We start from the raw sequence: 26,319 nt of genomic DNA, 5'->3' as shown, positions 1-26,319 counted from the left end.
AGTTAGGAACACAATAGGGGAATTAAGAAAAATTAGAAGTAATTTGGTCTTTATCAGAGAATCAAAGACAAGGGGAAAATGTTATTTGAGTATCATTAGCTATCAGTGAGAAGCCTGTTTTCTGCCTAATGATTTCTTTCTATTTAAAGATATAAAAGTGACTTCTGCCCTGGCTAGTGTGGCTCAGTTGGTTGGAGCATCATTCCATAACCAAAGGGTTCTTGGTTCGATTCCCGGTCAGGACACATGGCTAGGTTGCGGGTTGATCCCTGGTCCAGGCACGTACGGGAGGCAACCCATCAATGCTTCTCTCTCTTGCATCGATGTTTCCCTCTCTCTTCTGTCCTCTCTCTCTAAATACAGTGAAAAAAATGTTCTGGGGTGAGGATGAAAAAAATAAAGATATAAAAGTGGATGAAGAGAACAAAAGTGGATGAAGAGTTAAAAATGAAAAGGGCACAACATCAAGGACATCTTTTGGAACCTAACTGCTTGAAGGGACTACTATCAGTGCTAACACCAGTATTTACCTAGAAAGGGGGAGCAAAGGGAACTAGACATTAAGCTTAACAAAATGGGGAACATAAGTCTGTTTGCTTGCTTAGCCAGGAAGCTACAGCTTCACACCCCAGGGGATTACAGCATTGCTCCAACAAGGAGATTAACACCTCTCCCTTCCCCTCTCTAGAACCAGAACCTGGCACAGGAGGAGGTGCCAGACCAAAGAGGCCTGTCAGTCTCACTAAGGAGTATAAACCCATCCAAGATCCACAAAAGTTTGGGGAGTTGACTGGTTCTTTTGAAAAGGCACCTAGTCTGTCCCAAACCCAAGCCCCCGGTTATAATCCCAGGGAAAAAAAAGAAGCGCTCTCTCCCTCTTTCTCTTACCCACCTGGTGATGCCCTCACCCTGTGCGCTCATGTGTTCTCTCTCTATAGCTATGTGGCCATAGCAGCTGCTACGGACTCACATGGACTCCGTCGCCGGGGCAGCTGGGAACTAGCTAAGATATGTAGACGGGGACTGAGACCGCTTAGCAGCTGCATGCAGATTCCAAAAGACTAAGCTCTAACACGAATTAGAAACTCTGGACACTGGCTTTTCTGTTGACCCTACTGAGGACAAGATTGGACGTTTTCCATTGTGGGACAGAGGGAGATGGGACATTGAAACCCCAGGGGCAGCTTCTATTTCCATACATATAAACCATGCCACACCACAGTCTCCTAGGCGTGGGTCTGTGGAATGCTTTCCTTGTGATCCCATGCAAGAACCTAATTCCACCTACATCGGGACTACCGTCTAGGTAAACACACAAATGCTGCAGTGCACTTCTTGGGGAGCAAACAAAGTGTGCCCTGCCCTGAGCTACGGATGTTAGGGCCTGTGGCTTCTCTGCCTCACAATTTGCCAGGGCCCTTGTACTCATTCTTCCCCATCCGGTGGCAGCCTGAGGTGAGGCCAAAGCACACCAGATAGCAGCTGACTGGATATCCCATCATCAGCCATGCACGATATAGATCCAAAATCCAGCTGGGAGAAGTCATGCCGCAATGCTGAAACCAGCTACATCCTAGGACATAATCACAGGTCATCTTAGCATCAGTTATAGTGACAGAGCTCACAGAGGACACCACAAGTGCTAAAGAAGGTGGACATAATAGTTATAAGGGCTTACATGTATTTATGTGGTTTTACATGATATTTATAAGGTTTTACATAATAGTCACAAGGTTTTACATATGGAAAGGTAGCCTTAACCACTTTTTGGAGACTTTTATTTTAGCCATGAGGTTGATTACTTGACTGATTGCATGCCTTTTCAGTCTTTCAAGACACAGGCTGGTTCACTCCCTTCATTAAATTTCCTATTCATTTATTCATCACTGTACACTGGACTTACTAAGTAGTAGGCTTCAAGTTGTTTTGTTTTTTAAATCAAGAAAAAGAATTTTGCTAGGTATAAGGTTTCCCAGGTTTTGGTCAAAATGTGACCTTGGTTACCTTGAAACCTATTAATAAAAAGCAGTGTACACAAATTAAACCCTATACTTCAACTATTTCCTGTGTTACACAGACACACACATTTTTTAGAAGTCAGGCAAAAGGAACAAAGGATTAGAAACATGACACAAAAAGTTATATGACAGAGCCCTGGCCAGTGTGGCTCAGTGGGTTGAGCGTTGTGCTGCAAAGCAAAAGGATGCTGGTTCAAATTCAACAGGGCACATCCTGGGTTGCAGGTTCGGTCCCTGGTCAGGGCTCATGCAAGAGGCAACCAATCGATGTTTCTCTTACACATCGATGTTTTTCTCCCTCTCTTCTCCTATGCACCCCTATATGTTTACTGCAGCATTATTTACAATAGCCAAATATGGAAGCCACGTGAGTGCCCATCAATAGACAAATAGATAAAAAAGCTGTAGTACATTTACACAATGGAATACGGTTTGTTTGCTAAATTCTTTTGCTAGTCTCCCACATTTTAATGACTATGACAAAATGTTTATCAGTTTTGTGGCTGATAAAGAACACTGAAGAGTGAGGAAGAGGGACACTTTGTGCCTGTTCTTTCAACAGTCCTACTCCCTAGAGATAAACTGTATTTTATTTATTCTTGTAGAAAGTTCTTAAGCATACGCACATACCAACACAAGTCAAATGCACACAACTTTTTTTATTCCTCACCCAAGGATATGTTTATTGATTTTAGAGAGAGTAAGGGGGGAAGAGACAGAGACAGAGACAGAGACAGAGACAGAGGGATCAAAGTGACAAACATCGACCAGTTGCCTCCCAAATGCGCCCTGATGGGGGATCTAACCCACAACCTTTTGGTGTACAGGACAAGGCTCCAACCAACTGAGTCACCTGGCCAGGGCCCCACAACTTTTGTTTAAAAATAGTATTATGCTGTATGGATTGTTCTGCAGCTTGCAGTTTTTCACTTGATGTATCTTAGTAGTCTCTCCATTATCAGTACATATAGCTCTTGTCACATTTTTTGGATGAACCACAATTTATTCAACTATACCCTTAGGACATTTAAGCTTCTTCCACATTAGTGCTATTACAAACAATGCTGCAGTGAATATCCTTGTATGTATTCATCTGGGTACTAGTAATTAAGCCATATATCCTTCTTCCACAGAACTGAACAAAGACCAGAACACTTTGTGCATGTCTGCAGATGATTAAATGAACATGAATTACCGGGAGAAGGGACATGGAAAAGGGGGAAAGGAGTTGAGAGAAAATAAGTCAACTACAAAAAGAGCATGTATGCTATGACCACATTTATGCACTTATGTGAGTACATGTATACAGAAATTAAATTGTTCTGAAAGAAAAAGTCCTGGTAATAGAATTACTGGGTTAAAGAAAAATGGGGGCATTTAAAACTTTTGATATTGCCAGACTGCCCTCCAAAAAAGGTTGGACCAATTTATATCCCCACCATGACAATAGGAAATTGCCTGTTTCCCTATAAATTTGCCAATTCTGGGTATGATCAAATTTTTTAAAATCTCTACTAATCTGACATGAAATATCGTATCTCATTTAAAAGTTTCCATTTCTTTAAATGTAATTAAAAGTTGAAATCATTTTAATGCCTACAGCCATTTGTATTTTTCCCTGAGAATTATCTTCAGGATGATGCCCAACCAACTGAGCCACACCGGCCAGGGTATGTATCTTTTAATCCATTATTTATGTGTTTTTTCCCCTTTTTAGAATTACTGGTATGTAGCCCTGACCGGTGTGGCTCAGTTGGTTGGAGCATCAACCAATAACCAAAAGGTTGTGGGTTTTATTCCTGGCCAACTCCTGGGTTGCAGGTTCAATCCCTGGTCCAAGCACATGTGATCAATGGTCCTGGCACGTAAGGCAGGCGATCGATCGATGCTTCACTCTCACATCAATGTTTCTCTCTCTCCCTTTTTATCTAAAAAGCAATGAAAAAATGTCCTCAGGTGAGGATAAAAATAATTAATTAATTAAATTGATATATAAATATTCTTTGTAGATTAAGAAAAATAGCCTTTTATTGTAGGTAATGCAAATATTTTGTATCTTATATGTCATTTTTATGCTTTTGTTTACTATCAAACTTAGACCTGCTCCACTCCAAAAGTATTAGAAACAAAATCCACCTCTATATTCTAATATTTTTAATGGTTTCAATTTTTATTTTAAAACATTTCATCCGTGTGTAATTTGTTTTGGTATAAGAGTAGTGAGGTAAGAGTCCAATTCTATTTTTTCCCAAACGGTCAGCCAATTATCTTCAAATAATTTGCTGATTAATCTATCTTTTCTCCACTGATTTGAAATATCATTTTTATCATGAACTAAAATTTTTAAAGTATTTGGATCTCTTTCCAGACTCTGTGTTCTGTGATTTCTATATTCTCCCATATTATATACTTACTTGCTTGTCTGTGAAGGAGGAAGACAGGGCAGTGAACCAGAAGACGATTTAGAGGAGATAAGACATCTTAAAACACTGTACCTCCTTACCACAGAGCAGAAAAATGCTCCATCTGTATACCTCTAGAGCTCTGCACTATGAATGGGATGGAAGTAACATAAGGGGAGGTTTGAAGTTCCTCAGCATGAAAAAAATTTCAGAAATTACCCTGTACACATATTCAACAACGTCGTTGTGTTACTTAATAGTTGTGCGTTCCTGGCCACTAACAGAGATGTGACATAGAGCGGTGGTCCCCAACCTTTTTGGCACCAGGGACCAGTTTGGTGGAAGACAATTTTTCCATCAATGGCGGGGGGGGGGGGGCGCGGGGGGAGGTGGAGAAGGCAGAGCTCAGGAGGTAATGCGAGCCAAGCTTCACTTGCTTGTGCTGCCTGCTGCTCGCCTGCCGCTTGCCTGCATTTGCGCGCTCGGTTCCCAACAGGCTGTGACCGGTACCAGTCCGTGGCCCAGAGGTTGGGGACCCCTGATATAGAAGATTAATGTATTGCATAGGAGGTTGGATTCCTCTTATTTTAAGATCCCTTTTTATAATTCTCATTTTATAACTAACCAAATTATACACTCTACAGGCTCTGAATAAAACAAACATACTTTTTGAGAAAACCGTTTTGCCAACAGAGTAGGACTAAACTAAAAGAGAATTTTTCAAATCTCACCAATCATTGTCCCAAATATTAAATCGGCCAATCCCTTTTCTGGACATGTTCTCGCCTGTAGTCAAGACAAAGATACATTGTGCATTTTTATCTTTGAGCAGCTTCTTTACCCTAATTTAAAAGCAAAACTTTGCTCTGTGAAATGAGAAGTATTTAAATTTCTTTGTTGCAGAATGCCTGGACGGAGAAAACTATTGACAGGGAGTGCCATACCCCTCTCCCACCCTGCCCCCCATCAATGAAAAAGCCCCAAAGCACCTTATATTCCCACCTCAACCGCCACGTTATGCAGATGTGCAAGGAGGATGATCATTCTTCCACGTGGTAAGGTTTTAGTATGCACTAACCCCTACTCAGTCGCTGGTCCAATGCTCTTTCCCCCAATTTCCTTACCCCCATACCGGCCCTCCACTCTCCCAATGCCTTTACTTCCCTTACTCCTGCCTCACATTTCATCTCAAAGAAGTCTACCTATCAAGCTTCGAACCTTCTAACCTCTCCCACCTCTCCATCTCCCTAACACCTGCTCCTAGCAGTGTTACACAGACCAGGCCACCACACCCCCCACACACTTGTAGCCAACCACCACCCTCCGACTCCCTCAGACTCCGGCTTTCTATCTGCAGCCAACCAGGCCTCACGTCCACTCTCCCCGCCTACGGCGCCTGCCCTGGGAAACCGCCTCTCCTCAACCGGAGGGCTTACACTGGGAAGCCTAAACCCCACCCCAGCTTCCAGCCAATTAGGCCTCAAATATTCCACTAACTCCACCCATGACCACCAACCCTCTGCTTCTGCCTCTCCTCATCAGGAGAGCTTCCCCATGCCTCTCCTGCCTCTCCTCATGAGGCGAGCTTCCTCTGAGGCCTAGACCCCTCCCCCACTCCAACTTCCAGCCAATCAGAAATCGACTCCTCCACTCACCCCTCCCATCCATCCATGCCCCTCTTCCTGCCTCTCCCCTAGAGGAGAGCTTCCACTGAGGCCTAGACCCCTCCCCCACTCCGACTTCCAGCCAATCAGAAATCGACTCCTCCACTCACCCCTCCCATCCATCCATGCCCCTCTTCCTGCCTCTCCCCTTGAGGAGAGCTTCCACTGAGGCCTAGACCCCTCCCCCACTCCGACTTCCAGCCAATCAGGAATCGACTCCTCCACTCACCCCTCCCATCCATCCATGCCCCTCTTCCTGCCTCTCCCCTTGAGGAGAGCTTCCACTGAGGCCTAGACCCCTCCCCCACTCCGACTTCCAGCCAATCAGGAATCGACTCCTCCACTCACCCCTCCCATCCATCCATGCCCCTCTTCCTGCCTCTCCCCTCGAGGAGAGCTTCCACTGAGGGCTAGACCCCCTCCCCCACTCCTACTTCCAGCCAATCAGGAATCGACTCCTCCACTCACCCCTCCCATCCATCCATGCCCCTCTTCCTGCCTCTCCCCTTGAGGAGAGCTTCCACTGAGGCCTAGACCCCCCCACCACTCCCAGCCAACCAGGCCTCGAATCTTCATCACCCGCCATAACCACCAGCCCCCCCCCCCCTTCCGCCTCTCCTCATCGGGAGGGCTGAAGCTGGCAGGCCTAGACCCCTCCCCCACTCCCACTTTCAGCCAATCAGGAATCGACTCCTCCACTCACCCCTCCCATCCATCCATGCCCCTCTTCCTGCCTCTCCCCTTGAGGAGAGCTTCCACTGAGGCCTAGACCCCTCCCCCACTCCGACTTCCAGCCAATCAGGAATCGACTCCTCCACTCACCCCTCCCATCCATCCATGCCCCTCTTCCTGCCTCTCCCCTTGAGGAGAGCTTCCACTGAGGCCTAGACCCCTCCCCCACTCCGACTTCCAGCCAATCAGGAATCGACTCCTCCACTCACCCCTCCCATCCATCCATGCCCCTCTTCCTGCCTCTCCCCTTGAGGAGAGCTTCCACTGAGGCCTAGACCCCTCCCCCACTCCGACTTCCAGCCAATCAGGAATCGACTCCTCCACTCACCCCTCCCATCCATCCATGCCCCTCTTCCTGCCTCTCCCCTTGAGGAGAGCTTCCACTGAGGGCTAGACCCCCTCCCCCACTCCTACTTCCAGCCAATCAGGAATCGACTCCTGCACTCACCCATCCCATCCATCCATGCCCCTCTTCCTGCCTCTCCCCTTGAGGAGAGCTTCCACTGAGGCCTAGACCCCCCCACCACTCCCAGCCAACCAGGCCTCGAATCTTCATCACCCGCCATAACCACCAGCCCCCCCCCCTTCCGCCTCTCCTCATCGGGAGGGCTGAAGCTGGCAGGCCTAGACCCCTCCCCCACTCCAACTTTCAGCCAATCAGGAATCGACTCCTCCACTCACCCCTCCCAGCCATCCATGCCCCTCTTCCTGCCTCTCCTCTTGAGGAGAGCTTCCACTGAGGCCTAGACCCCTCCCCCACTCCAACTTCCAGCCAATCAGGAATCGACTCCTCCACTCACCCCTCCCAGCCATCCATGCCCCTCTTCCTGCTTCTCCTCTAGAGGAGAGCTTCCACTGAGGCCTAGACCCCTCCCCCACTCCGACTTCCAGCCAATCAGGAATCGACTCCTCCACTCGCCCCTCCCATCCATCCATGCCCCTCTTCCTGCTTCTCCTCTTGAGGAGAGCTCCGAGGCCTAGACCCCTCCCCCACTCCCAGCCAACCAGGCCTCGAATCCTCCACTCACCCCGCCCATGACCATCAGCCCTCTGCCTCCACCTCTCCTCATCAGGAGAGCTTACACAGAGAAGTCTAGACCCCTCCCCCACTCCTACTTCCAGCCAATCAGGAATCGACTCCTCCACTCACCCCTCCCATCCATCCATCCATCCATGCCCCTCTTCCTGCCTCTCCCCTTGAGGAGAGCTTCCACTGAGGCCTAGACCCCTCCCCCACTCCGACTTCCAGCCAATCAGGAATCGATTCCTCCACTCACCCCTCCCATCCATCCATGCCCCTCTTCCTGCCTCTCCCCTCGAGGAGAGCTTCCACTGAGGCCTAGACCCCTCCCCCACTCCGACTTCCAGCCTATCAGGAATCGACTCCTCCACTCACCCCTCCCATCCATCCATGCCCCTCTTCCTGCCTCTCCCCTTTAGGAGTGCTTCCACTGAGGCCTAGACCCACCCCCACTCCCAGCCAACCAGGCCTCGAATCTTCATCACCCGCCATAACCACCAGCCCCCCCCCCCCCTTCCGCCTCTCCTCATCGGGAGGGCTGAAGCTGGCAGGCCTAGACCCCTCCCCAACTCCCACTTCCAGCCAATCAGGAATTGAGTCCTCCGCTCTCCCCCACCCACCCATGCCCCTTCCTCCTGCCTCTCCTCTTGAGAGCTTCCACTGAGGGCTAGACCCCTCCCCAACTCCCGTTTCCCACCCCCAGCCAGTCTTGCATCACCCAGGACTTGACTTTCACTTACCCCCCCTTACACCGCTTCTTGCCCCCAGCCAGATTATACATTGACTCCCCAACCTGTCCCCACCTCCACCCCCCATTCCCATTTTAGCCAGCCAACCAGTCTTCCACAGATCAGACATCGACTACCTGCAAACACCGTCCACCTTCCCCCCCCACCCCCCCAACCCCCCCACCCCCCACCCCCCCACCCCCCCACCCCCCCCCCCGCGACCCCAACTCACGTCTCACTCCCCGAGCCATTCTCCCACCATTCAGCGCTAGAGCCTCCCCATAGCCTCACCCCCTCAGGCTCCCAGTTTCACCTGCACCCCCCCCCATTCCCCATCTTCAATTTAGCAGAGTTAATATCGCTAACAAAAAAAAAAAAAAAAAAAACCCTTCTTCTGAAAGCCTTTTTTAAAAAGTTCAAACAGGCAAAATGTTTTATCAGAATCTCTGTGTCCTGGTTCACAATCAGTGCCCAGGGTGTACAGCGGTCCTGAATTAAGTCTACTCAACTAGGATGAGCTTTCAAGATTGTTCCCACTTCACTACCCACTTCAGCTCCTTCAGTCACCTACCTGTTTCTGCCGCTTCTGGAGTTGCCAATTGCCACTCAGCTTCCACGTCGGCTGGAAGCTGAGATCCGGAGCAGCAAAAAGGGACTTAAGTTCCTCGAACACAAGCTTTTATAGAGCCCGGCTGAGCGGGAGGTAGTATCCTGCATGTTCCGCCCTCCCTGTACCCACCTATCACAGTCCACTATCATGATCCGGTCGTAAGGCAGATTTAAACTTCGCGCTATGAACTGAAATTTGCAACAGTCACAGTGCCCCTCCCCCCTCTCAGGAGGTGTTGCTTATCCGACCCGAAAGCACCATTTTCCTGCAGAGCTCAGGGGCCCCATTTCATTTCTGCAGTTTGGCAATGCCTAAATTAACTTTTTGGGTGACAGAAGAAAACTGAGCTGAATCTTTGCAAAGTTTCTCCATCCTTGTGAGAACTTGGGACAGGTGAGCCCAGTCCGCTCCTTGCTTGAACTTCTGGAACCTCTAAGGCTGTCTGCTTGCCCTCCAAAGTACTCGGCGCTGGGGGGAGGGCACCTAGACCCCTAGATAAGAGCAGAGCAGCAACCCAACAGTGCTTGGCAACACTGACCTTTGCTTCCAAAAGCCTTCGAACCCAGGAGATAAAGAGGGGCTGGTTACTTGAAGCTTTTTGGCACTCTCTCCAAACACACTGAGAAAAACACACCGGGGAAGTAAATGCTTTCTAGATTGTGCCTGTTTCTCTGGCAGGCACCTGTACATTCCATAATTTAACCATTTGGCCAACAGAATACGAACATGTCCTTGCATTTAATAATGTTAATAACATCGAGTTTATTTCATGCTAGGCACTGCTCCTACTGTCTGGTGCAGATTTAATCTTTACAACACTTGAAAAAGTAGACAACGTGGGCAGTCTTGCTTCCCAGCAATCGCATCCACGGCTGGAAAGTGGCAGAGCTGGGATTCCAACCCCAGAAACACTAGTTCCAAAACCTAAATGCTTCAGCACCAAACTGTCTACATATATAAAAGTACTCTGAATTGATAGGGAATTGGATAAAAGACACCTGTCGTTATCATCTTATCTCTTGAACAAACTGCCACTTTACCTCTACAAGCCTCTTCTATAAAAGTGGGGGTTACAGAACTGTATGCCTCAGGGGTTTGGGCGATGAACTTGAATGTTAGCTGTTGTTAATATTAAGAACCATGTGGTTCAGGTAACGAGTGGGTTAGGACTGGAATCAAATCTTAAATTACACAAGTTTATTCAAGGTGCACAAGCAATTCCTTTAATAACTAATGCAGATTCCTAACAAAGAGAAGAGGGTGGGAATAAGATCTTTTACGAGAAGGTTACTGGACAAGTTTCTTCCCCCACTATCTTTTAGGAAACACGCTAATCTGCATTAGGGCTTTGAGGGCCACAATCCACAGGAGTCCGGGGGTAAATTACCTGAAATTTTATTGAAAAGGATTCTCATTCATATCTCTGAGAAAACGGGCAGCTAAGCAACCTGTTTTGGTCCCTGAAGCACTGCTATTTGTTCTGGGTCCCTCCGTCATGCCAGGGGGCCGAGTTCAACCACTGGACTGAGCAGGAAGGACAAGTCCACATAAAGAAAGACTGGCAAGGGTAGTGAAGCCAGAGCAGTCTTAAGCAAAACAAGAACAAGCACGACTGAGTGTGCTGGGAGATGCAGGCTTTGTCATCTTAAAGGATCGCCAAACTATTCTGTCCAACACTCCATCTGACAGAACACAAACAACATCAGCCATATTAAGGGCAAATCATTCATTTATTATTTAAAGATCACAAGACAACACCTGATTTCTGTAGCACAATTTAAATGTTTTACTTTTTTCATAAAGCATAGCATAATAGAAAAAACAATTCGTTTCCAGTAATATCTATATCTCTATTCATAATTAGTCTTCCATAGACATGTTACCTGGAAACCAAAGCCTGTTACAATAAGCAAAGCTTTAACCAGAGCGGCTACTTTTCGTGCCAGGAAAAAAGTCATCCCTATAGGAGGAATGATGTGCTATGTGAAAGGGCTGGAAGGCCGCAGCCTTGAGGGCACTAGAAGTATATCATCCTATTCCACGTTAAGTAGTTTGGTGAATTGCAAATATCACTTTATCTGCAATCATGCTGGCAACCTTTAACTAGTATTTCAATCAGGTAAAAAATAAATTAAGAAAGTCCCTAAAGTGATGTTCCTTGATTCACGCCATTAAAAGATACACAGTTCATTAACACATAATTCTGGCTAAGAATTATACTTGAGACTCCTTGCTCAGATTTTGGTTAACAGTAAGACTTTCAGAAATTCAAGTTCTTATTAATAATTTGTCAGCTAGGATACATTCAGGCATCAGCTGCAACTACAGAATAGGTACACTGCCTCAGTGCTTTGGAAAGACACTATAATCTAGAACACTACTAGCAGACAAAAAATTATCTGTTACTGGATAGCGTAAGTGCAGTACAGCAAGACAAAACATATATTCATATGTTGGTTTGTTTAAGCCGAGTCCTCAATCCTTTGTTGAAATTCAGTAATTTCATTCCTATGGTTTAAAAATCAAGCTCCAGGTGGCCTAGTCTAATTTGTACTCCAAACCAAGCAGCAGTACAGTTCGCTACTGCTGAGGCTGAGTATACACAGACTTCAAGACCAAGTCCACGCGACAGTTATTACATAATTCCCTAGAAGGTCTGAAAAACAATGATTCATACACATAGCTGGTCCTTCAGTGCTTTTCACCTATAACGTGTTTTTGACGCAAGTTATTTAACATAGTCACACATAATTGTAACTTACTGATCAAATATTTGAATACTTATACTTACCTGGGATTTCATTTCTGCTGACAGAACTAGGAAGAACAGGACTCACTTTTTTTAAAAAAGCAAACCTTAGAAAGAAAAGGTAAAAATCTTATCACACACTATCACTCTGGCAATAGCATAGAGGGGCAGTCGAAGAAGGTAAAACACTGGTGAAATAGGTGAAAACTAGGCCAAAAAAAAAAATCAGTATTATTATCAACGACAGTACCACAACTGTGCCCTGCATAATTAGTAATCATTCCTAAGAATTTTCATTTGGCACCAGATAATGTGTTTCAGAGAAACACTCTGGGATATTCTGCATCAGACTTGGTTTTGTTAACTGAGTTACAGAAGAAATTTTAAAGTACGGGGAAGGGAAGGAAATAGACCAGAAAAAAACTGAGTCATCATCTACACCAACAAAGCACTGATAGCTCCAAACATCAGGTCAGACACTCAAACGACTGATATAGGCTCGAGTGGTTTATAAAACCTATAAAAAGACTACACCAGCGAAGTTCCCAGTAATCGATTGAGTTCTGAAACTAAAACAAGGAGCAACATTTTAGCCTAAAACCTTATCTCAAGAGAATCATATGTACTTCACATGAATAAAAACACCTGAAACCAAACATTTTTAAAAACTCCAATACCCAAAATATAAAGAAAGAATTAATTCAGAAGACTCAATCAAGCCACAGAATCACAAGAACAGCTGGACAGCCTAGGTCTCCCCTCCACACTAACCATCCCGCGGAAGACCAAGGGAGAGCAGACCTTCCAGGCCTATGCACCACCTGGTTGCTGCAAAACTCTATGGAGATTCCTTGTAGAACAGCAGTTTCCAGCTCGTGGGTCTCTCCCTATCAAGCGCGAAGCAACTCCGGCTGTGCTATTCTACGCTCATCATTTGTCATTCATCTGTAACATGATGCTATACAGATAAGTAAAAAGTCCATTTTCTAGTTCCCTTTCCCCCGAAGGTTGAGGCTCAGGTAGAGGGCTAATTCTCCTGTGCACAGTCTTTAGTTAGGCCGACTCAGTGACTTCAACAGGCTTAATCATGTGATCGGGTTTGTTGCCAGCTGCATAATGCTCCCACATCTGTAGATAGAGCCGCTCTAGTTCCATTGTATATTGTTTGGTGTTGAACAGGGGGCTAGATATTCTCTGTTTCCAGACTTTGCCACGAATTTTCTTCAGGCTGAATGATTTAAAAAGAGGGAAAGAGAGAGCCGAGTTTACCAACAGAGCAGAAACCTTATCTTTGGTAAAATGCACGACGAAACTTCACATGACCTCAATGCTAAAAAAGGGTCACACCTCACATAATGCTAACACTTACAATTGAGTTCACATCCCCTGAAAAATTTAGTTCTTGCTTAAACAAATAGTATCCAGGAGAGACCGTACTTTTTCCACTGAATCTCATTTCTACCTTTAAAATATGACACGTCTATTCCTATGTGCCACTGGTTAGAATGTAAACTGCTCACCATCGTGGTAATTAATTTAGTAACGTGCATATTAAGAACTTAAATGTCCAGAACCCTCTGACAATCAAAAACACTTTCAAATCTATTCAGAAGAAATAATCAGAGATGCAGATACACCTGGCCACGCAAAGATGTTCACTGAAGCACCATTTACAATAGCTAAGGCACATACACAAGACAGAGTATTCAGTTTACTAATACAAAATATTAAATGTAAACTGTAATTGAAAAAACTTTTAAGAAGAGAACCAACAAAAACAAAAATAAAAAGTGACTTTAATGTTTGTTGTGATGGAACTAGTGAGATGGCTGTATACATACATCTATTGCTGCTGGTCTTAACCCAACCACGACCTTATTCATGCTGCCTTCCAAATAAAAACACTTTTGTGCTCTATTTGTGTAAGTTCTGTACGCCAATACTAGAATGGCTGGCCCTGGTTGGTGTGGCTCAAGTGGATTGAGTGCCAGCCTACAAACCAAAGGGTCACCAGTTCGACTCCCAGTCAGGGCACATTCCTGGGTTGCGGGCCAGGTCCCCAGTGGGGGTGCACAAGAGGCAACCACACATTGATTTCTCTCTCCCTCTCTTTCTCCCTCCCTTCCCCTCTCTCTAAAAAGAAATAAAATATTTTTTAAAAGATGGGTAAACTGTGATACATCCATAGAATGAACTACCACTCAGCAATAAAAAGGAATGAATACTGAGAGAAGCCAACAACATGGACAAATCTCAAAATATTAGGCCAAGTAAAAGAGGCCTTCAAGAGCACACGCCGTGTAGGTTCCATTTGTTAACATAAAATTAATTTATGGTGGGGAAAAATTCAGAACGGTGGTTGCCTAAGGATTGCTGAGGGGAATGAATGGGAAAAGGCATGAAGGAACTTTCTGGAATGATAGACGTATTCTATATCTTGTTAAGGGTTTGGGTTATAAAGGTATTTCTCAAAACTAGTGTAAGATTTGTACATTCCACTGTACATAAAGTTTGCCTCAAAAGAAAAAAAAGATATTAAACTATAGTTAATGATGTCCACATTCTCAAGTATTTGGGGAGAAAAGTACTATCTTCAATTTATTTCAAAACATATCAAATAAAACGATTGCTAGATGAATAAGGAAATAAATGGACAGATATGTAATAAAACAAGCATAGTAAATGTTAGTGGTGGAATCTAAGACAGTAGATACATATATATGTATATGTATTTACTATAAAATTAATAGTTTTCCTTACAAAATACTGACAAAAAGTATTGCACGAAATCAACTCTGTTAAAAGTTTTAAAAAAGACACTGAAGTATTTGCTATAGCTATCTCTGGGGTGATGGACATGAATCTTAATTTTGTTAAGTCCAGGGCTCAGAATTTTCATTCATTTTCCTTAGATGTATATGATGTTCATTGGAGAAAATTATGAAAATACTTGACATTTGCTGAACGCTTACTATGTACCAAAAACTGTTGTGTCTTACACGGAACACCTTTTTGAATCCTCACAACATCTCTGCAAGGTAGGTACTATCATTCATCCCCGTTTTGCAGATGGAAAAACCAAGGCATGTAGACCCTACAGGTACTTTGCCCAAAGTCACAAGCTTGTAAGTGAGACGGCCTGGATTCCAACCCAGGCAATCTGACTGAAAGAGGATGCTCCTTTAAACTTCTATGTAATATACTACTTCTTAGAAAAACACACACGCACACACGCACACACACGCACACACATGCGCACACACACAAAATCCATAATACCCAAAGAAAAACCTTAGTGAAGAGATACTTTTTCATTGTATGGGTAAAGCATCACTCCTGTTATTTCCCACCCCTTTGGGGGCATTTAAGTTATGCCTTTTCTTTCTGACGCTATAGTGAAGATGTGGCATTATTAGGGTCAAAGCTCTGGCTTTTTAAAAAGAATCTTATGACTTTGAGGAAGGGTTGTACCAATTTACTCACCAATGTATGAAAAGGCCAGCGCCTCAATGCTCCCTCATCATGGGTATCATATTAAAAATCGTTTGTGTTACAGGCAAATAATGGGTATGCCTCAGTGTTATTTTAATTTACATTTCTACTACAGAGGATGAAACTTTTGTCTTGTTAAGCATTTGTATTTCTACCTCAGTGAGTTGTCTGGTGATTTCCTTGTTTATTTTCCTATTAAGGGATTTAAAATGTAAATGTGCTTCAGTCTTTGTATAGCCAGGCTCTTAATATTTGACATAAAAAACAAAGATCTTGTTCTTCTTATTTGCCTTTTAATTTTTTTTTTTAGTTACTTTCATTCAGGCATTTAAATCTTTACAGAGTAAAACCTATCGATCACTTCATTTATGAAAGTTTAGAAAGTTCTTCTCCCATCCAGAGATCATACAACTAATTCACCTATTTTATATTACCCTTACTTTATTAATTCATTTTATAGCACCTGTGTTCTCTTTAAACTTTCCAGATTCCCTTCACTTGATCATATGATTTGTTAATGGAAAAGTTTACTTACTATTCTAGGTCAGTTCCCAGTTTCACAGCTATATCTTCATATTCTTGTCTACTTTTAGCAATAAGCTCAAGGCAACCTAAACAAGTGAGCTGGGAAGCCGCTACTCGAGAAGCCAGAGTTTCTCCTGTAATAAGAAAGATAAAAATTGCTCATCTGAGAATGCAAATAGCACATGGTTATTAATGTTATTCATGGTAAGTATCCACACAACATAAATGTGGGGGATGGAGCCAAGTGCTCAAACTCTCATTTTTTTATCATCCTCCCCCAGCACACACAATTTCACCTGGAATTATGAATCTCCCTAAAGGAGATTCAAAAATTAACAAGGAAGCCCTGGCTGGTGTGGCTCAGTGGATTGAGCACCGGCTGGCGAACCAAAGGGTCGCCGGTTCGATTCCCAGTCAGGGCACATGTCTGGGTTGCAGGCCAGGTCCCCGGTAGGGGATGCACGAGAGGCAACCACACATTGATGTTTCTCTCCCTCTCTTTCTCCCTCCCTTCCACTCTGTCTAAAATAAATAAATGAAATCTTTTTTAAAAATAACAAGGAAGATTCTAATGATTTAGCTGCAACTTACCTGGCATAGTCACCATGGGTGTCCCAGCCCACAGGACATCCATGCCTGTGGTGTGCCCATTACAGAGTGGGGTGTCCAGGCAGACATCTGCCAGCTGGCCTCTCCTGACATGTTCCTCTTTAGGAGCAACAGGTGAAAAAATGATACGGTTCTGGGGAAGGCCCATGTTTTGTGCATACTGTTGGATATTAGGTTCTCCTACTGCTGGAAAACGCAACAGCCACAGCACACTATTGGGAACACGCTTCAGAATCTATAACAGGGAAAATAATAATTATTAACAGCAGGTCTCCCCTTCTCAAGAAAGGTTCCTATAGATCTCTAATAATTAAACCATACTCTATTCTTTTCACCCAGATAGCAGCCCACTATGAACTGGTCTTTCCTTCACATAGATGAATTAATCAACTGAGTATTGGTTACTGTCCTGCTAAGCTGACTCCAAAGAGAATTAAAAGAAAGAAGAGGGCCCTGGCCGGGTAGCTCAGTTGGTTAGAGCATCGTCCTGATATGCCAAGGTTGCGGGTTCGATTCCCGGTCAGGACACACGTAAGAAGCAACCAATGAATGCATAAATGAGTGGAGTAACAAATCAATGTCACTGTCTCTCTCTCAAGTCAATAATTAAATAAAAGGAAAAAAAAAGAGGACATCGATGAAAGAAGACACAAGACAAGATAAACTAACTGGCAAAATCTGAGGCTGCTATGTCCTGTGGGAACTGATACTAGCAGAGATTTTGTAGAAGAGACAGCAATTTTCCACTTCAAATTTCACATCACCCACTGTGACACAGCAGTTAGCTCACACTTGCCTAACTTTATTTGCCTAATCCATATCAGGTGTCAGCAGACTTTTTTTGTGAAGGTTCAGAGAGCAAATAGTTTTGGCCTTCCAGCCACATGGGTTGCACGCTCACTTTAGGCTCAGTTCTCCCCTGTCACTGGAAGACAGCCACAGTCAACACGGAAACAAGCAGGCACAGTTGTGGGCCAATAAAATGTTATTTACAACAGCAGGCAGTGGGCCGAATTTGACCCAGAGGCCAGTTTGCCAACCCCCGATTTAAGTCTACACCACTCAGTGTACCACAGACGCTCGCCACCCCCTCTCTGAAAGCCATAGGAAGAGATGACATTTCAAAGATAATTCGGACTATTTCAGATTTTTAAAAAGTTGTACAGGGCCCATGTACATTACACCCAGCAGTGAGTCCCTGTAAACAAACATGTCAGTGTTCCTGCACTGAGATGCAGGAATATTCACACTAAATGGAATAAATAAAAGACCATCAATTAAGAGTAGTGCAGGGATGGGGAGAAAATGCAGACAACTGTAATTAAATAACAATAAAAATTTTTTTAAAAAAGAGTAGTGCAAGTAATTCTGCTGCCAAATATATTTGCCACAATGTGTCACAAAGATTTTTAGTTATCAGATTTGTTTTGAAAGCTGAGAGGTGGAGATTAAGGGATAAGAAGCCTGCATTCACCTGCTGCTGCTTCTCCTCTGCCCTCCTCTCTCCAAAGGAAAAAAAATAACCAAACAGACATTCATCAGAAAAGAAATCAACCAAGAATCACCTGCATTTCAGCTCTCTAGAATAAGAGCAAATTATGAATACCAAAGGCTAGAACCTTCAGAGGTCCTACTTATGCAAACTGGTCTGCTGAGCTAAAAGGTAATGACATAAATGGATTCCTTCCTAGTGACAGATTGACAATATTGCGAGAAAGTTAAACACGGGTGAGTAAGCATGACAACTTTTGCTATCAGGTCAAACCATGGGTTGGCAAACTACGGCCTATGAGCCAAATCTCACATGTTGCCTGTTTATTGAAAATCAAGTTTTACTGGAACACACCTACACTCGTTCATTTATAGAATGTCTATGGTGTTTTCCTGCTACCATGGCAGAGAAGAATAGAGGTGACAGGGAGTATGGATTGCGAAACAGACAATTTTAACCATCTGACCCTTCAAGAAAAAGTTTGCTGATCCCTGTTTTGGAATACATAAATTAAAAAGGCTCATAAGGTATTATTTAGACACTGGAAGGAGAAATCAAAAATGGCTAGAAAAGTTACAACTCTTTTGAAGATTCAAAATGAGCACAACCCACCAGAAGGTCAAGACAGCAGAGTAGGTAAATTAATCTCTCCTCCTACAACCACATCAAAATTACAACTAAATTACAGAACGATCGTCATTGAGAACCACCCGAGGACTAGCTGATCAGAATTCCCATACCTGAGGATGTAAAGAAGCCACACCAGACAGGTGGAAAGGGCAGAGACGTGGAGGAGGCGAGCCCCACACCCACGGCGTGCTAAGATTAAGAAAGAAGAGGGCTGTTTTGGCTGTGGCGGTCCCCTATGAGGAGCTCAGGGTCCCAGGCACACAATAGGCTCCCCAGCCCAGCACACCAGTGATGAGAAGAAAAGTCCCCATAACATCTGTGAAAACCAGGGAGATTGTGTGCACAGACGGACAAAGGGCTGCGGGACACTGAGTCGGGCTGTTCTTAAAAGGCCGGCACACAAAGTCCCTCACTCTAAGCTCCAGGAGAAGGGCAGCAGCTCGAAAAGCACCAGGCACACATGACAAACTAAACTGACTATCTTCACGGTGAGGGCTGGAGGGGCGGTGGTCAGGGCAACCGTCTCTGGGGATTGGAGCACTGGCAAGTACCACTGTCCCTTTGTTGAGCGCTCCTCCAACCCAGCCAGCCCCATGGAGGCAGATGCCAAATCTGTGCTCTCCTTTAACCTGCCTAACACTGTACACCTTGCCCTGGAGGATTCCCTGAGAGCCTGCCCCAGCCAAGTCTCTTCACCAGGCCCAAGCTTCTTCCAGTGGCTCCTCCACAGGAATGGTCTGCCCCGGCTAACGCTGCAGACTCACTCAGAGGACTACAAACCCCATAGGAGTGGTGGCTGTCCAAGGCTTGTGCTGCTGACTTTCTCAAAGGTCCTCAAGACGCACAAAAGTAGTGGGTGCCCTAGGCTCACGTAACAGACTCTCTCCAAGGTCCACAAGCCCCATATAAGCAGGCGCTGGTCTCAGCAGAAATTATAACTCCTGCCAAGCAGCCCCAAATCTTGCACAAATGGCAACTGTTTTCAGCCTGAATCAAGAGCCCCTCCCAAGAGGTTCCAGTGGCCAGCTTCAGAGTGCATCAAAACCCCACCCAACCAGCTCCCCAACACACACATCCAAAAGGCAAAATCAGCCTGAACAAGAGTCCCGCTGAAGTAACTCCTACTATGAGGGGCCAGCCCCGAGACAGCAGGTCGGCTGCAGTAGGCACGGCTAGACCACACGGCCAGTCAGTGGGAGGGTCACCTCCACCTACTGACATATCAGCACCAACCGGGGCCTAACTATAGCAGGAGGGGTAACAACCCACACAAGGAACACCCCTGGAGGACCCAGCTCAGGTGACGTGGGAGACTGTGCCACTGAGCCCCACAAGACACTTTCTATATAAGGCCACTAGGTCAAGACTGAGAGACAGAAGAGATCTATCTCATACATAGAAATAAACACAGGGAGGCAGCCAGAATGAGGAGACAGAGAAACATATCCCAAATAAAAAAAAAAACAAGACACAACACCAGAAAAAGAATTAAATAATATGGAGGCAAGCAATCTATCACACTGAAAGTTCAAAACACTGCTTATTAGGATGCTCAACGAACCTAGGGGAAACACAGATGAACTCAGTGAGAACTTAATAAGGAGAGAAATACCATAAAAAAGAACTAGTCAAAAATCAAAAACAAAATAACTGAAATGAATAATACATTAGGTGGAATAAATAGCACGTTAGATGTAACAGAAGACTGAAACAGCGATTTGGATGACAAGGTAGTAGGAAACACCCCATCAGAACAGCAAAATCAAAAAAGATTTTTAAAAATGAGCGTAGTTTAAGGGACCTCTGGGACAACACCAAGTATAACAATATTTGCATCACAGGGGCACCAGAAGGACAATAGAGAAAGCAAGAGATCAAGAACCTATCTGAAGAAATAATGACCAAAAACTTCCCAAATCTGGTAAAGGAAAACAACACCCAAGTCCAGGAAGTACAGAGTCCCGAACAAGATGGACTCAAAGAGGCCCACTCTGAGACACATCATAATTAAAATGGTAAAGGTTAAAGGCAGATGGAGAATCATAAAAGCCTCAAAGAAAAGCAGTTAGTTACCTGCAAGACAGTTCTGATTAAGACTGCCACCTGATTTCTCAACAGAGACAGTTCAGGCCAGAAGGGATTGGCAAGAAACTGTCAAAGTGACGTAAAGAGTGATTCAAGACGTCACTGGAGTAGGTGGATGTTATACTCACCTCCCTCCAGGACCAAACTCAAATTACAACTAAAATATAGAACAATCAATCTGAATAACCAACTGAAGACTAGCTGGAGAGAAGTTTCAAAACCAAGGATTTACTGAAGAAGCACATTGAGACTGGCAGGAAAGGTGGAGATACAAAAATGACTGGCCCCATTCCCACGGATGGCGGCTGAGATTCCGGAAGGATATCCCAGCTGCACAGGTTCCCCCAGGAAGTGTGGGGTCTCAAACCCATGCTGGGCTCTCTGGTCCAGAGCACCAGAGCCAGAAAGAGGTGCCCACGAAGCATCTGCCTGTGAAAAGCGGTGGGGATCTGGTCCGCCAGGGAGAGGCAGGACTCTGCTAGAGACTCAGGCATCCTCTTAACGTGCTAGTGCACAAAATTTTGTTTGTAGCCACTCACCCTGGGCTCCAGCAGAGGGAGGGTGGAGTAGACTAGAGTCGTGTCAGGAGAGACTGGGGTTTGTGGCTCTGGGGAAAGACCTGAAGAGACAGCCGTCAGGATACCTGTGCTGAGTCCATCTCCCACACTGCAGACAAGATTGTTCTTGGGTGGAGCACTCCCCTCCTTACGGCATCAGCCTAGGGGGAATACATTAACGCCATGCTCTGGAATCCTGTCGCCCCACAACTCGGAGCTCACACCACGCTCAGGAGTCAGCTGCCTGGGCTGGCATGTAGAGAGAGGCCCATGCAGCCTCAGGGGATGTCAGTAACTGAGATGTGTGGCTTTGAGGCAGGGGCCATTCCCACAATTTCCTGAGAACTTAACTGGCAGCACCTGCCCTACAGAGGATCTGCCAGCCCCACCCTCAGGGCTCTTGGAAGCCCCGCCCTCCCAACTCCTGGCAGGCCCACCCTGCTGAGCTCAGGCTCATGGCATAATCTAGGACACATGGGGTTGCTTGGCTTCATGGCAGGGGTCATTTTCCCCTCACACACCCGACCAGTGCAGAACCTTACCTTCACATGGCCAAATCTCGGTCTGTTCGGGCCTGATAAAATAGGCTGGCCTCACCCTGATGACTCCTTGGAACCCTGTCCCACCACCAAGGTGTAAGGGCACCCAAGCAGCGGTCATCTAGACTTGGTATACCCCGGGACTTTTGCTGTGCGACCTCAGACCCAGCACAGGCGCTGAGTTTGAATCTGTATCAACCTGGTGAACAGCACTCGCACCTACCTGGTGACTCACGGAGAACCTACCTCATGCAACTTGAGTACTGCCAGGGGCTCTTTCAGTGACTGAGCCTAACAGGCAATCGACAGGTGGAGGCAGGCAGAGCCGGATCTGGGGTGCCTCGAGCCTTTTGCTGACCTGCCCCCAGATCCAGTGCTGGCGGAAGCCAGCCTTGGTGCACAGGTTGGTCCTTCCAATGCACACCAAGGACCGGCAGAGGCAGCCACAACTGTGGATTGTTCTGTAGCTCCAAACAGGCTGCCCACAGCAAGTCACAGGCAATGACTGAAACTAACCTGCACCAGAGTCCCTGCCAAGAGGTTCCAAAAGACACACGCCCAGTGGCCAGATTCAGACAATATCATAGCAGGATCCAATAGCTTCACAAGCAGCATAACCAGAGAAAGATCTCAGCAGGCAACAGACCCTGCGCTGAGGCAAAATCCACTCAGTAGTGATCAGCACCTGAACAGCACCTCATACACTGTGGACAAGGTTGATCCTCATAGTCAGCAAGCTTCAGGGTCCTGCCCACAAACAGGCCAATAGTAGTTAAGGCTCAACTGCAACAGGAAGGCCCACATAACTCACAAAAGGCACATTCCTGGAGCACCCAGCTCAAGTGATCAAAGAGACTGCACCACGGAGTCCCACAGGACACCTACTACATAAGGCAACCCCACAAAGACTCGGAGTCAAACAGATCCATATAATACATAAAAACAAACACAAAGAGGGAACCAAAATGGGGAGACAAAGAAACACGCCCCAAATGGAAGAACAGAAGAAATCTCCAAGAAAAAAGCTAAATAAAATTGAGGCAAGCAATTTACCAGATAGAGTTCAAAACACTGGTTTTAAGGATGCTCAAGGAATGTAGTGAGAATTTCAAAAGCGTGAAAAAGGACATAGAAAGCGTACAAAATAACCAGTCAGAAATGAAGAATACATTATCTGAAATGAAAAATATGTCTACGGCCATACCACCCTGAACGTGCCTGATCTCGTCTGCAATGAAGAATATACCAGAATGAATAAAGCATAGGTTGGGTGCAGGAAAGGCTCAAATCAGCAATTTGGAAGACAAGGTAGCGGAAACACCTAATCAGAGCAGAAAGAAAAAAAGAAAAGAAAGAAAGAAAAAAAAAGAAGTAAAAAAAAAATGAGGACAGTTTAAGAGACTTTTGGGACAATATGAAGCATAACAACTTCCACATTATAGGGGTACCAGAAGGAGAAGCGAGACAGCAAGGGATTGAGAACTTCCCTAACCTGATGAAGGAAAAAGATACACAAGTCCAGGAAGCATATAGAGTCCCAAACAAAATAAACCTAACAAGGCTGACACCAAGACACATCATAATTAAAATGCAAAAGTTTAAAGAGAAAATCTTAAAAACAGAAAGAAAAAACCAGTTTATCACCTATAAGAGAGCTCCTACAAGAATGGTACCTGATTTCTCAAAGAAACATGTCAGGCCATAAGAGATAGGAATGAAATATTCAAAGTGATAAAAAGCAAGGACCTACAACCCACACTATTTTACCAAGCAAGCAATCATTTAAAATGTAAGAACAAATACAGAGCGTCCCAGATAAGAAAAAACTAAAGGAGTCCATTACCACCAAACAATTATTACAAGAAATGTTAAAGGATATTCTTGAAGAAGAAAAGGAGGAACATAGTTATAAAGAATAAAATGGCAATAACTATATACCTATCAATAATCTGATATGACCTTCCTTCCTTTCTTTTCAGAGGGGAAGGGAGGGAGAAAGAGGGAGAGAACCATCGACGACCAAGACAAATATCAATCAGTGACCTCCCACACACGCCCCAACCGGGGACCAGCCCGCCCGCAACCCAGGCATTTGTCCCGACTGGGAATTAAACCAGTGACCCTTTACTTTGCAGGATGACCCCAACCAACGGAGCCATGCTGGCAAGGGATCAATAATCACTTTAAATGTAAGTGGCTTAAATGCTCCAGCCTAAAGACACAGGGTAGCTGAGTGGATAAGAAAACAAGACACATATATGTTATCTACATGAGATCCACCTCAGAAAAAATAAAGGGATGAAAAAAAGGTACTTCATGCAAATGAAAAAAAAAAGATGGGGTAGCGATACTTACACGAGATAAAAGAGACTAAAACAAACACAGGAGCACCTAAATATATGAAGCAAATATTGATGGACATAAAGGGAGAGATATGCCAATGAACTGACCATAATACAGTCACAGTAAGGGATTTTAACATCCCACTGGCTTCACTGGATAGGTGTTCCCAAGAGAAAAACAACAAGGAAACAGCAGCCTTAAATGGCACACTAGACCAGATGGATTTAATTGACATCTTCAGAGCATTTCACCCCAAAGGAGCAGAATATGCATTCTTTTCAAGAGCAGAAGGAACAGTTTCTAAGATACACACATTAGGACACAAAACACATCTCAATAAATTTAAGAAGACTGAAATCTTATCAAGTATCTTCTCTGACCATAATGGTATGAAACTAGAAATCAATCACAAGAAAAAAACCCTGAAAAACACAACACACAAAGACATGGAGGCTAAATAACATGTCACAAAATAATGAATGGCTTAGCAATGAGGTCAAGGAAGAAATTTTTAAAAATGCCTTGAAACAAGTGAAAATGAGAACAAAATAACTGAAAATTTATGGGACACAAAAAACAGTTCTGAGAGGGAAATGGATAGCATTACAAGCCTATGCCAAGAACAAAGAAAAATCTTAAATAAACAGTCTAACTTAACACTTCAGGGAACTTGAAAAAGAACAACAAACCAAATACAAAGTCAGTAAAAGAAAGGATATATTAAAGCTCAGAGCAGATATAAACAAAACAGGATTTAACAAACAATACAAAAATCAATGAATCCAACAGCTGGAGCTTTGAAAAGATAAACAAGTTTGAGAAACCTTTAACCAGATTCGTCAAGGAAAAAAGAGAGACCCAAATAACTATAATCAGAAATGAAAGAAGAGAAGTAACAAATGACACCACAGGAATACAGAGGACTGTTGGTAAATCTTACCAACAAATATATGCCAACAAATTGGGATAATCTGGACACAATGAATAAATTCCTGGAAGAAACATACAATCTTCCAAAACTGAATCAGTATCAGAAAACCTGAACACACCCATTACAGCTAATGAAATCAAGCCAGTAATCAAACCATTCCCAGCAAACAAAAAGTCCTAGGCAAAGGGTTTCACAGGTAAATTTTATCAAACATACAAAAAAGAACTGACACCTATCTTTCTCAAACTATTCCAAAACTTGCAAGAGGAGGGAAGACTCATTTTACAAGGCCAGTATTATCCTAGTTCAAAAACCAGATAAAGACACTACAAAGAAAAAAAAATTATAGGCCAATATCCCCGATGAACATAGATGCTAAAATCTTCAACAAAATATTAGCAAACCGAATCCAGCAATGCATTAAAAAGATGACATACCGTGATCAAGTGGGATTTATTTCGGGGATACAAGGTTGGTAAAATATCCACAAATCAACAAATGTGGATATATAATATAAACAAAATGAAGAACAAAAATCACAGGATCATATCAATGGATGCAGAAAAAGCATGTGATAAAATTCAACACCCATTTCTGGTGAAAATTCTCAGCAAAGTGGAAACAGAGGGAACATATCTCAACATAATAAAGGCCATATACGACAAACCCACAGCTCAGACCAGACTAAACGGGGAGAAACTACAAGTGTTCCCCTTAAGATCAGGAACAAGACAGGGATGTCCACTTTCACCACTCTTATTCAACATAGTACTGGAAGTCCTAGCCAAGCAATCAGAAAAGAAATGGAAATAAAAGGCATACAAATTGCAAAGGAAGAAGTAAAACTCATTATTTGCAGATGACTTCACATTGTATACAGAGAACCCTAAAGATTCAAAAAAAATTTACTAGAACTGATAAATGAATTCAATAAATTAGCAGTATACAAAAATAAATATCTAGAAATCAGCTGCACTTTTATACACCAATAATGAACTATCAGGAAGAAAAACTAAGAAAACAATACCACTGGCAACTGCATCAAAAAAGAAGAAAATACCTAGGAATAAACCTAACCAACGATGTAAAAGACCTGTGCTCAGAAAATTATAAGACACTGAAGAAAGAAAATTGAAGAAGATACAAATAAGTGGAAGCATATACCGTGTTCATGGATAGGAAGAATTAACAT

General features: G+C 44.2%; 1 protein-coding gene across 3 annotated transcripts in view; it reads right to left on the bottom strand.

The window, feature by feature from the left end:
* Positions 1 to 10,886: 10,886 nt before the first annotated feature.
* OGT (O-linked N-acetylglucosamine (GlcNAc) transferase) overlaps positions 10,887 to 26,319 on the bottom strand; it is a 50,173-nt gene continuing 34,740 nt past the window's right edge. For 2 of the 3 annotated variants that reach the window (XM_024555300.4, XM_024555301.4), the window contains exons 20-22: positions 16,533 to 16,785; positions 15,952 to 16,075; positions 10,887 to 13,152 (exon numbers count right to left, since the gene is read on the bottom strand). In XM_024555300.4, the coding sequence (XP_024411068.1) occupies positions 12,978 to 13,152; positions 15,952 to 16,075; positions 16,533 to 16,785 (552 nt within the window). In that variant the 3' untranslated portion in view covers positions 10,887 to 12,977. Of the gene's footprint in view, positions 13,153 to 15,951; positions 16,076 to 16,532; positions 16,786 to 21,296; positions 21,476 to 26,319 lie in introns of those variants that run through there. The other variant, XR_008425973.2, reaches the window with a different exon arrangement.

Source organism: Desmodus rotundus, chromosome X (genome assembly GCF_022682495.2).
Source record: "Desmodus rotundus isolate HL8 chromosome X, HLdesRot8A.1, whole genome shotgun sequence".
NCBI lineage: Eukaryota > Metazoa > Chordata > Mammalia > Chiroptera > Phyllostomidae > Desmodus > Desmodus rotundus.
This window is presented reverse-complemented; position numbering and strand designations above follow the sequence as displayed.